Source organism: Didymella exigua (genome assembly GCF_010094145.1).
Source record: "Didymella exigua CBS 183.55 unplaced genomic scaffold M421scaffold_1, whole genome shotgun sequence".
NCBI lineage: Eukaryota > Fungi > Ascomycota > Dothideomycetes > Pleosporales > Didymellaceae > Didymella > Didymella exigua.
In genome coordinates, this window is record NW_022984775.1 from 247510 (window position 1) to 263808 (window position 16299).

At 54.0% G+C, this 16299-nt stretch overlaps 6 protein-coding genes across 6 annotated transcripts; 3 read left to right on the top strand and 3 right to left on the bottom strand.

The window, feature by feature from the left end:
* Positions 1 to 932: 932 nt before the first annotated feature.
* Positions 933 to 4142, top strand: M421DRAFT_388219 (UvrD-helicase-domain-containing protein; the record flags this gene model as incomplete). The annotated part of the gene is made up of 2 exons (XM_033589939.1): positions 933 to 2814; positions 2935 to 4142. The coding sequence occupies 2 exons, from the start codon at positions 933 to 935 to the stop codon at positions 3969 to 3971; spliced, it is 2919 nt and encodes a 972-aa protein (XP_033454146.1). The 3' UTR covers positions 3972 to 4142.
* M421DRAFT_414949 (uncharacterized protein) lies at positions 4063 to 4993 on the bottom strand. Its single transcript, XM_033590512.1, has one exon. The coding sequence runs from the start codon at positions 4970 to 4972 to the stop codon at positions 4274 to 4276; it is 699 nt and encodes a 232-aa protein (XP_033454147.1). The 5' UTR covers positions 4973 to 4993; the 3' UTR covers positions 4063 to 4273.
* Positions 4994 to 5732: 739 nt separating this feature from the next.
* Positions 5733 to 7289, bottom strand: M421DRAFT_84 (succinate-semialdehyde dehydrogenase mitochondrial precursor; the record flags this gene model as incomplete). Its single annotated transcript, XM_033597559.1, has 2 exons — positions 5733 to 7208; positions 7269 to 7289. The coding sequence occupies 2 exons, from the start codon at positions 7287 to 7289 to the stop codon at positions 5733 to 5735; spliced, it is 1497 nt and encodes a 498-aa protein (XP_033454148.1).
* Positions 7290 to 8516: 1227 nt separating this feature from the next.
* M421DRAFT_414955 (PLP-dependent transferase) lies at positions 8517 to 9929 on the bottom strand. Its single transcript, XM_033590513.1, has 2 exons — positions 9786 to 9929; positions 8517 to 9721 (listed from the first exon to the last, which is right to left on the bottom strand). The coding sequence occupies exons 1-2, from the start codon at positions 9816 to 9818 to the stop codon at positions 8552 to 8554; spliced, it is 1203 nt and encodes a 400-aa protein (XP_033454149.1). The 5' UTR covers positions 9819 to 9929; the 3' UTR covers positions 8517 to 8551.
* A 366-nt stretch (positions 9930 to 10295) lies between these two features.
* Positions 10296 to 14047, top strand: M421DRAFT_414956 (uncharacterized protein). Its single transcript, XM_033590514.1, has 3 exons — positions 10296 to 11030; positions 11080 to 13577; positions 13628 to 14047. The coding sequence occupies exons 1-3, from the start codon at positions 10469 to 10471 to the stop codon at positions 13862 to 13864; spliced, it is 3297 nt and encodes a 1098-aa protein (XP_033454150.1). The 5' UTR covers positions 10296 to 10468; the 3' UTR covers positions 13865 to 14047.
* A 438-nt stretch (positions 14048 to 14485) lies between these two features.
* On the top strand, positions 14486 to 16196 carry M421DRAFT_96957 (cyclin-dependent protein kinase; the record flags this gene model as incomplete). Its single annotated transcript, XM_033598445.1, has 3 exons — positions 14486 to 14554; positions 14617 to 15459; positions 16188 to 16196. The coding sequence occupies 3 exons, from the start codon at positions 14486 to 14488 to the stop codon at positions 16194 to 16196; spliced, it is 921 nt and encodes a 306-aa protein (XP_033454151.1).
* Between the last annotated feature and the right edge of the window lie 103 nt (positions 16197 to 16299).

The following is a 16299-nucleotide window of genomic DNA, read 5'->3' on the forward strand; positions in this document are numbered from 1 at the left end:
GCAAACTTTAATATATATTACGAATCAAAATAATCGCGACGAGGGGTTACCTTGCTCTGGCTCATGCGGGGTAGTTCCACGTCGTTCCATAGCTCAGTGGAGAAGGGTCTCGAGACCTCGAATTTCGCCTGAATGCGACTTACATACTGTGGGGAACAAGACACACAAAGGTATTGCAAACGAGATGGGACAGTGGCTTTGGGATTTGTATTGGAAGCAACAGAAATATGAGATTCCTTTGGTAAGTGCACATTGGTTTGAGTCTTAGAACTGTGCCAGTAGTGGAATGAAAAATATTTCGGCGGCCGAAGCTGGCGGCGAAATTGGGCTGGGGCCTGAGCATAGCGGCGATGACGGCCATCCCAACTTCAGACGCAGAGAAGAAGAAGTTTTAAACATCTCCGTAAAGTTCAAGTATCAAGTGTCACCTTTGAACAGTCTCGATCCTGTTAAGTTCAAAACCCTCGAGAACTTTAACTTAACTGGTTAACGTAAATCACATCCAATGAACTGCAAGCTTGTAATTAGTCGGCCTGTCTGCGAGCTGCGAGCGAGCCACTGTGTCTAGATATAATTCTTTAGCCAATTCATCCATAGTAACATCGCCAAGAGCCTAAGCTGTCCGCCATACAGAGAGCAGTAACTTCAATGAATACCCCCTCCAGGTTGTTTCCACGCCGCGATGCAAGGCGCGAAGATTGCGTCACCGGATCATGATCGAACCCAGATATGGCAAAATATAAGAACTGCCTTGCTCATTGGATGCCACAATGAGTCAAGAAACATTGCAATTTCAAAGAAAGAGCTGATTTCAGTTGTCACGTGGTAGCGCGACTAGCCTCGATAGCGTGTTTTACGAGGCGCGCCACTTCCTGCAGGCTTCTTCGCGACCTTAACATTGAGATGTGACGCGTGTCGCCCGCTCCTCAGCGATGGAAGTCCTCTTGCAGGGCTTGAACGAAGCGCAGAAAGATGCAGTCACCAGTCCGGCGGGTGTGCTCCAAGTGCTGGCGCCACCTGGGTCTGGTAAGACGAAGACACTCACAGCACGCGTCGCGTACCATGTCATCCACGAACGTCTTCAACCATGGAACATTATCATCTGCACCTTCACCATAAAGGCTGCGCGCGAGATGAAAGAGAGGATTAAAGGATTTGTTGGTGAGAAATTGGAAGCCAAGCTCATCCTAGGCACCTTTCATTCAGTCGCACGCCGCTTCCTCTCCCGCTACGGTCAAGAGATTGGTATTGACAAGAACTTTGGCATTGCCGGCACGGACGATAGCAAAGCGATAATCAAGCGTATCGTCAACCGTTATCAGTATATGGTCGAGCCCGGTTATGCTCGATCCAGGATCTCGAGCTTGAAAGCCAAAGGCATCACCGCCGCAGACTTTGCCGCAACTAAGAAGAAGGCTGAGGACAGCGAATTTTCCCAGATCTACTCCTCGTATCAGGAACATCTTAAAGCAGCAAACTTGCTAGACTACGACGATCTTCTCATTCGCTGCGTCGACCTGCTACGACAGCATCCTTCATGCGTGTCCACCATCCAGGCGGTGCTCATCGATGAGTATCAGGACACAAACAACATCCAGTACGAGCTCATGAAGCTCATGGCACAGAGGACGCAGCGTATCACTATCGTAGGCGACCCTGATCAAAGCATCTACAGCTTCCGTGCCGCCGAGATCAAGAACTTGCTTCGAATGCGCATGGAGTTCCCTGAGGCCATTGTCATCAACCTCGAAAAGAACTATCGCTCGGCTGGCTCCATTCTTAGTGCTGCGCTCGCAGTCATCGAACAAGACGATAGTCGGCCGGAGAAAGCCTTGCTTGCCACGCACTGTATCGGCGAACAGCCAACGCTTCGACACCTAGCCACAGCAAATGTCGAGGCACAATGGATCGTAGACGAGATCAAGCGCACTCAGACACTCAGTGCCGGGCTCTTGACCTACAACGATTACTCAGTTCTGCTCCGCTCAGCAGCTCTCTCACTGTCTCTCGAGCGTGAACTCGGACGTGCCGGAATCCCCTATAGAATGGTAGGAGGAAAGCGATTCTTTGACAGAGCCGAGATCAAGATCATCCTAAGCTATCTCCGAGTCATCAACAACCCTGACAACAACGACGCGATCGTCAACGTGATCAATACGCCGTCTCGAAAGATCGGTGAGAAGACTATTAAGGCCTTGCTCGAAGAAGCAGAAGTGCGCAAGGTGCCCTTGTGGACATTGATTCGAGACGTTGCGCAGGGCAGGAGAAACCCCGTCACCAAGCTATCAGCATCGGCGACGCAGGGCATCACTCTGTTCTTTAGAGTCATCTACACTGCGCGAGAGAAGCTTGAGCCAGCTCAAGGAGAGCCTTGGAACCTGTTAGACCTCATCACACACGTCTTTAACCAAACAGCTTTTGAGGCGTACCTCAAGCAAACCCACAAAGAGAACTGGAAAGATCGATTGGCCAATGTCGACGAACTCATAGCTCAAGCAACGCAAATGTCGACCGCAATAACAGATTGCGAGATGGGATTTAACGACGCTTTGCCTGAGGTAGACGGCATAGTGCAGCGTCCCGATTCTCCAGCAGACATCCTGTCCAAGTTTCTGGTCAATGTTGCGCTGGCGACCGAAGTCGAGAGAGAGGACGGTGAGGAGGCGTGCCAGGTCACGATATCCACGATACACGCAGCCAAGGGTCTCGAGTGGCCTGTGGTCTTCATCCCTGCCGTCTACGAAGGATCCCTACCGCATTCAAGAGCCGAAGATCATGACGAGGAACGACGACTGCTGTACGTGGGTATGACGCGTGCAAAGGCGCTGTTGTATCTTAGCTGCCCCATGCGTTCACCTGGCCAGGAGGAGACGAAGCTGTCGCGGTTCCTGGATGACAATGATCTGGAGAAGTTCTTCAGTGCGCGTGGACCAGATCTCGCTTTCAAGAGGACCACCATACCCGATATTGCGCGCATTCTTGCCAGGCCATGTCCAGGGTTCGCTCAGCTCTCCACTGCCCGCGCATCGGTCGAGCGTCCAGAAGATGACAAATACCCCGCAACACGAGATGAGATCGACGGCATGCCGGCGTCCTACAGCACAGGGTGCACTGGTTCGAATCACGATAAGCAAGGTATGGATGCAAAGCGAAGGAGAGTTGATGACATCAACACGCTACACAGAATTAACGTCCCTGGTGTCAACATTGACGCTGGAGAGAACGATCACGCGGCACGGATGACTACTAAGTCTACAGGTGGCTTCTTCAGCGCAAGAGACATTCAGAACCTTGACCAAGCGACACGACAGGCGATGTTCCAAGACGACGACGACGAAGCCAATCGAAAGTCAACCTACAACGAAGTCAGGAGACTTAGTGAGAATCCTACCCGAGACCGGAAGCCTAAGTCTCGAGCAGCAGGCCAAGAAGCAATTACGAGCTTCTTCAAAGGTGCTGGCAGGACGCTTTCGGAAACATCTGAGCCGACTCCACAGGTAGGATATCGTTCACTCAAGCGGTCACAGTCTTCCCTCTCTGGTCTCGCAGCTCCGAATGACATGTCTAACGCTGGGCGACCTCATCCACAATCTCGACCATTTCAACCTCTGTCTGTTCCCAACAGACCGATTTATAATCGCCCCATGGCAAGCAAACCGAGACGAGCCGCTGACGACTCTGACGTTGAGAACACGCGGCACGTGCTGCTACTGAGCTCACCGTCAGAGGCTGACGAGGAGAGGGTTATCACATTGTCAGACAGCGACGATGATGATGTGCAAGAAGTCACTCACCCTTCGAAAGCACCATTGTCATCGACAAGTGGGTTTAGACCTGCGGTTACTTTGCACACGACGTCGATAAGCGTGGTGCAGAATCAACAAGCTCGGCGTAGAACATTGGGTGCAAGGAGGACCATGCAGCCCTGGAGCGTGAAACACACAAGCATGCCCAAACCACGGCAGCAATGATCGATGAAGGCACGAAGGGGAAAGAGGGTCCGTTTGTCATTGCGTTGGTTGGCGTTCATGGTGCATGGTCACAGCGAGCATAGTTCTCAAGCATTGTATATACGACCAAGATGCCGGTGTGTAGACCTTGGCACATAGCATGGATAATAGGAGGAAAATTTTGTACAGCTAGTACTGATACACATGGACCTGTAGCCCGCGATGATGATAATAGTAGTCCAGAGCATCGTCGAAAGCACTCCCAAACGCCGCCCATGCCCCAACGATCCCTCAACCCTTACGCACACGCGCAAAGGGAAGACCTAATCGTGTTCCAGCGCCCTCTCCTCCAGCGCTTCAACGCCAGCCTTCAACTCCCTGATCCGATGCCCCACCCTCCTCTTAACCTCCGCACCGACTACCTCCTCAGCCTCACTCACAACACGCCCATAGTACTCCAGCAGCTTATCCAGCTCCTCCCTTGCTGCCTCGCGGTCGTCCTGTGCATAGGTGGTGTTCTTGTCGGTTTCTTCAGAAGCGATCTCGAACTCGTCCTTCGCCGTGCCGAACATGTCGGTGATGGTCTCGATGTGGTCTTCGATGACTTTCAGATACTCGGGCGAGATTTCCGAGGATTCGTCTGCTGCCGGCCAGGAGATTTTCGGCGAGGATGTGAACGTGCGCACGCTGCTCAGCGAGGTCGGAGTCGAGAAGCGTGTCCATTGGTTGGGCGCCGCGAGGATGGAGTGGTTGCGGATCTCGTATCGAGGGGCCGGTGAAGGGGAGCGCGAACGCAGTTGCGATTGGGTCTGGGTGTGGATTTGCGATGTGAGGTAGGGTGAGGCGCGTTGCGCTGCTGTGGTTGAGGCGCGTGGGATTGCGGTGCGCAGGAGCGTGCGGATGGGTGCGCTGCGGGCGGGCATTTCGGCAGCGCGCGAGCTGTAGGATGTGTAGGTGCGTGTTGTTTGCGGTGCGACGGTGCGAGCCGCGGCGCGGGCTCGTAGGGGGATTTGCGCGAACATTGTGGTGGATGTATGTGGGAGGTGGGCGGAATGAGATGCCTGAGGTTGAATGCACCGATGACATATTACCTAGTCCAGATGGGGCGGAGGGGAGCCGTGGCCGAAAGACAGAGCGCATCAGATACCAAGCAACGGCACAACCCACCCCATCACGATTGAGATTCCCTCCTTGAACTCTTCCCTCTGCACCGCCTCCTCAAACCTCCGCATCTCAGTCCACCCTCTCGCCACAACGAATCCTCAGACCCCATCTTTCTACTTCGCCTATCCCATCGCTAGACCGACCTCGCCCACATCCTCCAGGCCTCCGCGTTGCCGGTAGATGGACTGGAAGCTCGCGAAATCTCCTTCGATTTTAGCTTGAACTTCTGGTGTCACGGGGCCGGAGAAGGAGGAGTGGCAGATCGCCGTTCGCGAAGGTTGATGTGTCCAGGACGGCGACGGTGGTTGTGAGGGGCTGCATAAAAGTACATATTGCTTTGATGCAGAGAAAGTGAAGTGAAGAAAAGTTGATAATGGTAGTGGTCACTACCAAGACGTTATGGTCAAGGCCAAAGCTATCCTACTATGTTACACGTTTCAGTCTCAGCTCGAGTAGATCTTGAAGCAACCATGTTATTTCATGTTATTTTCAATATCGCGAGACACTGTACATCTTGATCAGGCTGCAAGTTCATTCCATGGTCAGTCTTCACAATACTCACACAAATGGCCCGAGGACTGAAGTGGTATCATGCATTCGTTGTTCCAATACGCTACACTACTGCCCCTGCAGAGGCTGCCCATTGCCACCCATTGTGACAGTCTTTGTCGTCATGTACTCCTCAATACCCAACAGGCTGCCCTCACGGCCAAAGCCAGATTCCTTAACGCCACCGAACGGCGCGGCAGGGTCTGAGATCAAGCCAGTGTTGACACCAACCATTCCTACTTCCAGCGCCTCAGCGACCCTGTACACCCTCTGGATATCCCTGCTGAAGAAGTATCCTGCAAGACCGACGTCGGCTGCGTTCGCGAGCTCGACGACTTCGGTTTCGGTGTCGAATTTGAAGAGACCTGCAACGGGGCCGAATGTCTCCTCCTGGGCGAGCTGCATGTTGGCGGTCATGTCGCGGATGACGGTGGGTTGATAGAACGAGCTGCCCAGCTCGGGTAGCCCTTTTCCACCAATGAGGACCTTACCACCCTGCTTTACGGCGTCTTGGACATGGTCATCGACCTTTTTCGCGGCGCGGTCGTGGATGACGGGACCGTGAGTGACACCCTCGCTGAAGCCAGCACCGACCTTGAAGGTCTTGACCTTTTCGGTAAACTTCTCGGCGAACTGGTCGTAGATACCAGACTGTACGTATAGTCTGTTGGCACATACACATGTCTGGCCTGAGGAACGGAACTTGGAGGCGATAGCGCCAGCTACGGCGCTCTCGAGGTCGGCGTCGTCGAAGACGATGAAAGGGGCGTTACCACCAAGCTCAAAAGACAGTTTCTTGAGGGTTGAAGATGATTGCTTCATCAGGAGCTTGCCTACGCCAGTGGAGCCCGTGAAGGACACCTTCTTGACGGTCTTGCTAGTGGTGATGGCCTCGCCGACCTCAGGTGTATTATCCATAGCTGTGACAAAGTTGACCACGCCCTTAGGAATGCCTGCACGGTGCGCAAGTTCAGCCAGCGCCGCAGCCGTGAAAGGTGTCTCACCGGGAGACTTTGCAACAACGGTGCAGCCAGCCGCAAGCGCAGGACCGATCTTGCGGGTGACCATAGCAGCAGGAAAGTTCCACGGCGTGATCAGACCGCAGACGCCAACCGGCTCTTTGATTGTAAAGACTCGATTCGCAGGAACACTCGAGCCGATCGTGTTGCCATATATCCTCGGTGCCTCCTCAGAGAACCATTCAAAGAAGCTTGCGGCATACGCGACCTCGCCCTTTGCGTCCGCCAGCGGCTTTCCGTTCTCCCATGTAATCAATGTGGCGAGGTCGTCGGCATTCTCAGTCATCAGCTGGTACCATTTTCGCAGCAGTCGTGAGCGCTCGCGGCCGGTCAGTTTGCGGAACGAGGGCAGGGCGGCTGCGGCGGCGGCGATGGCTGCTTCGGTGTCGGCGCGGTCCATCTCAGGCTGAGTGCCGATGAGCTTGCCTGTTGCTGGGTCGTGAACCTCGAAGGTCTTGCCGGATTTGGCGTCTATCCATTCTCCGTTGACATATGTCTGGCTCTTCAGGAGGGAGGGGTCCTTGAGCTGGGACGCGTTAGTTTTGATCTACAGTCTGATTGGCGTTGAGATGAATTGTGGACATACCTTAGGCACATCGTGACCCATCTTGCTGGAATACCCTCTTGATATAATGGCGGGTAGAGTCGGTCGTTGGAAGCTGCTTCTGCAGGTCGTCTGCTGGCGCGCGATGGATCGTGTTGCAGCAGCAAAAGAGCGCATTATGAAGTGGATGGCTGAGTCTATTCCTCAGCGATAGAGGGGCGAGCTGGAAGATTGCCTCGGTCCACTGTGGAGCACGTCAATCTACCGTCAGCTCGTTGGTGGGTTCGAGGTGCGGATAGCTGGAAATAATGGCCGCAGTGACGTAGGGAGGAGCTATGGCCTATTTGGTCGCGGGGGTGCTCGGCTCAATCAGGTCTGCGGCTCAACACCCAGCGTTATGCAGCATATTTACTGAGGGCTTGTTCGAGCTTTGAGTGTCGAGAACTGTATGTTTTGCGCCGGCGAACGGAGTCGAGAGTGGATTGCACGACACGTAGCGTGTCTACAGCGCGTTTGGAGCGTTTGGAGCGTCTAACAAGAGCATCGTGAGTCGCAAAGATCTGACAGCAAGATAGAGAAGAAGTCATCGAATTCGTTTATGAAGGGTATCGTTCGGTAGGTCATTGCAAAGGTAAGGCCGTATCGTTCGTTGGGAGAGGTCATCAAGATCCTGCGACCACACCCATCCACCAAGCCCATCCGCCCTTCGCTCTGTAGAAGTCGGTAGCATAGGTTGATGTCATCCTATTAATCGTTAGTATATGTTTGAGATCAGTCGCAATGTATTTACCCGGCTTTTCTCTCTGCGTCTTTCTGCTTGTGCCATTCTTTCCATCGTTCATCTTCGCTCAAGGTGATATCGCGCCACTTCTCTTTGCTGGCAACGGGAGCTTCTTTGCGGACGCGGAGTCTCTCACACCACGAGACTTTCTTCTTCTCGTTCTTTTTTGTGTCTGCTGTTAGGGAGGAGCTGCGTTGCAGCTTTGGCAGCTCTGGCTTGTCGATGAGGGAAGTTGTGGATGCGCTGGCTGTAGGCGGAGACATGATGTTAGGTAAGAATGGTATCGAGCTTCAGATTTTTAGCCATGCTCAACGGGGCACTCTAGTAGTCTCAATACTCTGGCAAGGCATCTGATCAGGGGCACAGCCTTGTGGCTTACAAGGTGGACAGGAATATAGACTTTATGCTCAGCCGATCTTAGACAGCGCAAGGCTTAGCCGGGGCGCACTCAAGGTAGCCAAGCCAGCGCAATATCACCAGCATTGGTGGAAACACAGAACACAAGGGCGTCTGGATAATAGTCCTTCTCCGGTACTTGTAGGTTCTAATCCGCAAGGTTTACATCATCTAAGTTCTTCCTGACAAACTTCGACGCCTCCTCAAGACCCTTCTGAATGATGTCTGTCTGGTTTACGAACCCAACCCTCACGTAGCCCTTGAACTCCTCACCAAAGCTCTGTGACCCAGGTACTAAGAGCACACCAGTCTTCTCGAGCAGCTTCTTGCAGAAGTCGACCGAGTCTACCGGCTTGCCTTCTCTGTGGAACTTGATAAATGCTGTTGTCCCGGCCACGGGCTTGACCCATTCGCACTCGTCTTCGTTCTTGATCATGAACTTCTCAAGAAGCGCAAGATTCGTTTTCGCCAGCTGAATGTTGCGAGCTAGCAGACCATGGACGGTTGCTGGGCTAAGGGCATATGCTGCAACCTGCTCGTCGAGTCCAGAGACCGAGATCGTTGTGTAGTGGCGTGCCGAAGCGATCTTCTCGATGATATCTGAGTTTCGCGATGCAACCCATCCTACACGTATACCAGCCAAAGAGTAGGCTTTGGACATGGAGCCCGTGACGATAACATTTTTGTAGCCCATGGACAGCAGTGACGGCGGGAAGTCCTTGTCGATTGGGCTGATTGAATGGAAGATTGGTCGGTAGACTTCATCACCGAGTATCGTGATGTCTTTCTCCTCCGCAATTTCGACAAGTCGTTCAAGAAAGCTCTTGCCCAGGACTGCCCCAGTGGGATTGTTGGGGTTGTTGATGACGATGAGCTTTGTGTTAGGCTTGATCATTGCCTTCAGCTCTTGCAGGTCGGGTATCCAGTTCTTCTCGGGCTGAGCCTTCCACAGGTCAACCTCTGCACCCAGTGATTGCGGTACAGAGTACAAGGACTGGTAGGTGGGGTATTGGCAGATGACATGATCACCTTCGCCAACAAGAGCGTACGCAGCGAGATAGTTCGCCTGGATGGCACCGGGAGTGGTGAGTATGTTGTTCGGGCTAAGAGGCGTAGCGACCTTGGCCGAGTATAATCGAGCCAGATTGGTTCGCAAGTCTTCAGCTCCTCGAATAGCGCCATAGGTGAGCAACCGATCTGTCTTCAAGATCTCTGTCTTCTTGTCGTCGGAAAGTTCGCGCAGTTGATCTATTGAGACTGAGGCACAGCATGTTTCTGCGACGTTGTATTTGCAGTGATGCTCATAGGCGTCCATCCACTGCAGGCTCGTTAGCCCGCCTTGTCATCGAGGGTAAATGGCAAAATGCGGGGGAGAAACGTACGGACTCGACCGCAAAATTAGTGATTTTAACCATGGCGAATACTGTGGTGTTTATGATGATCAGATCAGACGATTCTTGCAACCTCGAAAGATATGTTTTCGCACTCCGTTCGTCCTGCCGGCCAGATCATATATTGGCTTCGAATGGCGTAGGGCGCGTCTGGTGGAGCGTCTGAAGATACTCCGCGGGCCTAGCTCAAGCTGCTACCGACTCTAGCGCAAGGTACATCCGATCGCATGCCTCTAGATATGTCATCTTCACCGAGGACCGCCGTACAACTGACAATATTTTTTAGCATTGCGCAAGTGTATATACTGCGACACCGCGAGCTCTGCCATGGTATAGCATTCGATCGATGTGAATGCTTGTGCTCCCGGCTGCGCTTGCCTCGGTTGCAGTAGGTCCTTCTGCATTTGTCCCGTGCGCCCAGCCTCCCAAGCTGCACGGTCCCAGCAAGCGTCATTCGAGGATGATAGCACAGCCGTGACCTGCGTCTGGCCACCTTGACCGCACCTCACTCTTTGTGTCTGCACTTCTGTGAGCTTTTAGGCTCCTGCGCTGTTGCCATTCGCTCCTTCCACCTGCATTATTGTCCCTGCACGACCGCTTGACGTTATCGACGATACAAGAGCTCGGCATAGCTCGAGTGGAGCTATCAGGCCGCCGCGCCACTCGCATACACCATGCGCTCAGCACCATGGACGGCCTCGCTGGCGACTCTGTTGAGTCTGGCGGGGCCCTCGATAGCATACAAAACCTACGCGAATTATTCCGTCGCTGAAGCGCCCGACTCGCTCTTCTCTATCTACGGCGACCGTCCCGATGGCTGCCCACCCTGCTTCAACTGCAACCTCGAGGACTTCAAGTGCCAGCAGTTCGCCGAATGTAGCAAAGCAAATGGGCGCTGTAGTTGTGGGCCTGGGTTTGGAGGGGAAGACTGTTCAGAGCCACTGTGCGGATCTCTGCCCAAAGGCAAAGACAGGTCACCAAGAGGCAGCGAGAAAGAGTGCCAGTGTGACGAGGGCTGGGGTGGCATCAACTGCAATGTCTGTCAAACAAACGATGCCTGCAACGCTATGATGCCTGATGGTGAAGGTGGCGTCTGCTACAAGGATGGTCAGTTGGTCAAGGAGAACTTCCAGATTTGCGACATTACGAACAAGAAGATCCTGGACCAACTGAAGGATAAGAAACCACAGGCGACTTTCTCTTGTAACGCTGAGACCGAAGAGTGTAACTTTCAATGTAAGCTTACATTCGACCATGATCTGTTGCACCCAACTAATGATCGTAGTCTGGGTTGACCAGCGGGAATCCTTCTATTGCGCCCTCGACACATGCTCTTCCGATTGGGTAGCCGAATCCGACCGCAACACCACCCTTTACCGCTGCGAGAACATCGAATGCGCCTGCGTACCGGACAGAATGCTTTGTGGAGAAGCTGGCTCGATTGATATCGGGGACTTCTTGAAGGAGTCAATTCGCGGTCCTGCCGAGTTCAAGTCTATCGCCTCCGAAAGGAGTGGCGAATCAGGGAGCTCTTTCTCAGAGCCTGCTATGAACGACCTCATCTCTAGCATTTTCGGCGACGAGAGCATCCTGCTCAAGTGCGACACTGGAGAATGTTTGTATCAGAACCAGGTTCCCGGATATGAGCGACCTATCAAGAAGATCAACACCCCTCTGATTGCCGGGGTCATAGCCTCTGTCGCGTTATTTATCGTGGCCGCAATCCTTGCCATCTGGTACCTCACACACCGCGCCGAGAGGAATAAATACGGCGCGATCCACCTCTCTGATGACGAGGAGGAAGACAACGCCAAACTTCTCGGGGACCACAAACCGGCTGCGCTGATGTTCGAGAACGTTGGCTACAATCTCAAGGGCAAGCAGATCCTGTCTGGCATCTCTGGTGCTGTTCATCCTGGCGAGCTCCTTGCGATCATGGGAGCTTCAGGTGCGGGCAAAACTACTTTCCTGGACATCTTGGCTCGCAAGAACAAGATAGGTGCAGCTTGCGGAGACTTTTATCTGAACGGCCAAAAAATTCGTGACGACGAGTTTAGAAGCGTCATTGGCTTCGTTGACCAGGAAGATACCCTACTGCCCACGCTTACTGTGCACGAGACGATTCTCGATTCGGCTTTACTGCGCCTACCCAAAGACATGAGTCGCGCCTACAAAGAACAGAAGGTCGAAGATGTCGAACGTCAACTTGGTATCTACCACATTCGCAATCAGCTCATTGGTTCTGAGGAGACCGGTCGTGGTATCTCTGGTGGAGAGAAGCGTCGTGTTGGAATCGCCTGCGAGCTAGTCACATCCCCTAGCATCCTCTTCCTGGACGAGCCCACGAGTGGCTTGGACGCCTTCAACGCATTCAACGTCGTCGAGTGCCTTGCGAACCTGGTCAAGAACTACAACAGAACGGTCGTCTTCACTATTCACCAGCCGAGATCCAACATCGTTGCGCTTTTCGACCAGCTGGTTCTTCTCGCTAAGGGTAGAGTCGTGTACTCTGGTCCGTTCGACAATTGCCAGGCGTACTTTGATAATATCGGCTACACCTGCCCACCTGGGTTCAACATTGCCGACTACTTGGTCGATCTTACGATGCATGCCAGCGCTGTCCATCGTCCCATTGACGATGACAACTCTCTCTTCACCAGAGACGGTCTTCACACCAGCGCGAGCAGTGCAATTGCAGTCAAGTCCATACCGAGTATTACTAACATGAGCGCGAGTGACCTGGCCACAAGCCCAGCCAACTCCAGCATCCGGCCCAAGAGCAAGCGAAGGACATCGATCAAGCAGCAGCAAGAACGCGAGCTCTTCACCAGGAAGAAGAGCACTGCTCCAGTTGACGGTACGCAATCCCCCAAGACCGACGATGAAGGCCCGTACGATCGTCAAGAGGCTGCCAAGGCACAATGGCTAAAACTGTCGCGTCAACAAGGTGCACCGCCGGCACAGATTCTCGATGATCTCGATGAGCTCCCGCCCCCAGCGGACGGCGGCACTGGCACGAACCTGGACGCTCTGATCACTGCATATGCAACGTCAGATGTTGCAGCTGGTATCCACGAAGACATCTCGAAATCTGTTGCAAGCGCCGACGAAGCCAATGGTGCGAACGGTCACGCTGAAGCAAACGGCTTTGTTGCAGCTGGGAAGCTCAGGGGATACCGCAAGGTTGGTCTGCTCGGTCAGTTTGTGATCTTGTCTCGACGTACCTGGCGCAACCTGTACCGCAACCCGATGCTGATGCTTACCCACTACGCTATCGCCATTGTTCTCGCGGTCTTCTTGGGCTTCCTCTTCTACGGTCTCACCGACGATATCAAGGGCTTCCAGAATCGTCTTGGTCTCTTCGTCTTCGTTTTGGCCCTGTTCGCCTTCAGTAGTCTGACCATCCTGACCGTCTTCGCGCCTGAGAGGCTGCTCTTCACGCGTGAGCGTGCCAAGGGCTACTACTCTCCACCTTCGTACTTTGCAGCCAAGGTCCTGTTCGACATCATCCCGCTGCGCCTTCTGCCTCCCATCATCCTGGGTATCATTGTGTACCCAATGACAGGTCTCATCCCTGCATGGGCCAACTTCTTGAAGTTTATCCTCTTCCTGGTGCTCTTCAATCTTTCGGCCGCCGCCATCTTCTTGTTCATTGGCACCGTGTTCCGCAACTCTGGCGTCGCCAACCTGGTCGGTGTGCTGGTTATGCTCTTCAGTCTTCTCTTCTCTGGGTTTTTCCTGAACAAGGAAAGTATCCCGCCGCTTGCGAAGTGGCTGCAAACAGTAAGTGCAACCGTCAATCGAGTAAATATAACGAGCTAACGACAAGCCAGCTGTCAATCTTCCACTACGCGTTTGAGGGCCTCATCGTCAACGAGGTGAAGTACTTGTCGCTCGTCGATCATAAGTACGGAATCGACATCGAGGTACCCGGATCAGCAATTCTGAGTTCGTTCGGCTTCGATGTCATGGCGCTGTGGAAAGACTGCGTTGGACTGGGTGTGTTTGCTGGTGCGTTCGTTATCCTCGCCTACCTCGCCATGCACTTCCTGCTTGTAGAAAAGAGGTAGTGCGGCTGCACCAAAGGGCTAAGCGCTGGACGTTTGTGGAATTAGATATCTGTTAGTAAGGGGCCCAGTTGGGTATCTAATTGTAAGCATACATGTGCGGCCTTCCCATGTTCAGTCAGTCTTGACTGGTCTGTATATATCTGCGATCATTTCGATCACACGTGCAAACGATGCTCTCCTTGTCCTCATTTGTTCTGCAAGCGCGGTGCTCATATTTACAGAGGAGTCGAATCGGCGCCGGAGGACTGGGCTGTTTGGTAGGCGCGGACAAGGCCGCCCCACGTCCCTCACTCGACAGCGACTCATGTTCCTGAACACCGTACCCACCAACACCGCTGTCGCTGATCACCGCTACTTGTGCCCCTCCGCGCCCATATTTCTACGCCAGCATTCACCACGGCGTCTTCTACCCCCGCCCACGACCGCTCGACCTCCCCGCCGCCGCTTCTGCGTATCGCCAGCCAGATCACGACTGCAGGCGCCGAGCTCTGGAAGTACACCGACCGCCCGCCCCCCGGCAGCCTCAAGCCGGCCATCGCTGGCACCTTCGCTGTCCCCTTCCGCACCGAGTCCTCGATATCCGTGCGTAACCTCGGCGACGGCAGGACTATACAGCGCAACATGGACTCACGACGGAACCCCAGCAGCTTCCAGCAGCTCGAGAAGCTCGGCGAGGGCACCTATGCAACGGTACAGACATGCATGCAGCCACAGTGCAGCCATTGCAAGCCCCCGGTGCTGACGACGGGCAGGTATTCAAGGGCCGCAACCGCCAGACGGGCGAGCTGGTCGCGCTCAAGGAGATCCACCTCGACTCGGAAGAAGGCACGCCCTCGACAGCCATCCGCGAGATTTCCCTTATGAAGGAGCTGCGCCACGAGAACATTGTCCTGTTGCATGATGTTATCCACACCGAGAACAAGCTGATGCTCGTCTTCGAGTTCATGGACAAGGACCTGAAGCGCTACATGGACTCGCGCGGTGACCGCGGCGCCCTTGACCCGCCCACCATCAAGTCGTTCATGTACCAGCTGATGCGTGGCATCGCCTTCTGCCACGACAACCGCGTCCTGCACCGCGACCTGAAGCCCCAGAACCTGCTCATCAACAACCGAGGGCAGTTGAAGCTAGCAGATTTCGGTCTTGCCCGCGCGTTCGGCATCCCCGTCAACACTTTTTCCAACGAGGTCGTCACCCTCTGGTACCGCGCGCCTGACGTCCTTCTGGGCAGTCGCACATACAACACAAGCATCGACATCTGGTCTGCAGGCTGCATCATGGCCGAGATGTACACTGGGCGACCGCTCTTCCCCGGGACTACAAACGAGGACCAGCTTCAAAAGATCTTTAGACTGATGGGCACACCCTCGGAACGATCGTGGCCGGGCATCTCGCAGTTCCCCGAGTACAAGGGCAACTTTCCAGTCTACGCCACACAAGACCTGCGACTCATCCTGCCCCAGGTCGACCAAGTCGGTCTCAACCTGCTGAACAGCATGCTCCAGCTGCGACCCGAGATGCGTGTGTCAGCGACGGCTTCGCTACAGCACCCATGGTTCAACGACCTGCCTCAACGGCAACAGGAGCATGCGCAGGCCATGGCAGCGGCCCAGCAGGCACAGATGGGCGGCGGCTTCTCAGCACCTCAGTATTAGTATGACGAGTGTGCTGAGTGGTCGACCCATCCAAAGTGCTTCAACCCTGGCGCCACCTTTCTGTCAGCTCCCTCTTCACAGGCCTCCCTCTTGTGAATAGCAGAATCGGCGGACTCGAAGTCTAGACGCGCAAACCTCAAACAGACTTGGGCGCCCAGTTTTCGAGTCACGAATTTTGCGGTCCAGACAGATGTCCGGGAGATTCAAATCCGTCCGTGTTCCCAGCAATGCCCAATCTTAGCGTATCTTAGCGTCTTTTAGCATAAATCGCAAGCAATCGGCCACATTTGCAGGAGTCTGGAATGGTGACGGTATACTCGACGCAGATACCAGCAGAGGCCCCCCCCCCCACAAGCGATACAACAGCGCACCAGATTTGTCTGTGTTGTAAGCGTTGCAAGTGAGGCGATGCAGTTCATATAACACCAAGTTGTCAAAGAAGATTTATTCGCAACCGCCTTTTGGCGCCATGGTGTTGTCCAGGCGACCCGTGCTCATGTCTGTACGCGCAGATTGTGTGACCCATGTCGATTCTTCGTTCTGTGTGTAGGGGAGATTGCGTGACTGCGACTTCCTAAATACGAGGTTCACATTGCTCTCTCCGCTTTGGGTCCTTTGCATGCCTTGCTAGTAATAATCTACAAGATTTCCCAAGACGCAATATCAAGCGAGGCTAACGTTCCGTGGACAAGCTCTCGTGACGTGTGGTGGCTCTACTCAATCGTGCGCCAGACGCACCAGTGCGTGGTCTAGGAAATTCGGCCGGGGTATCATCATATG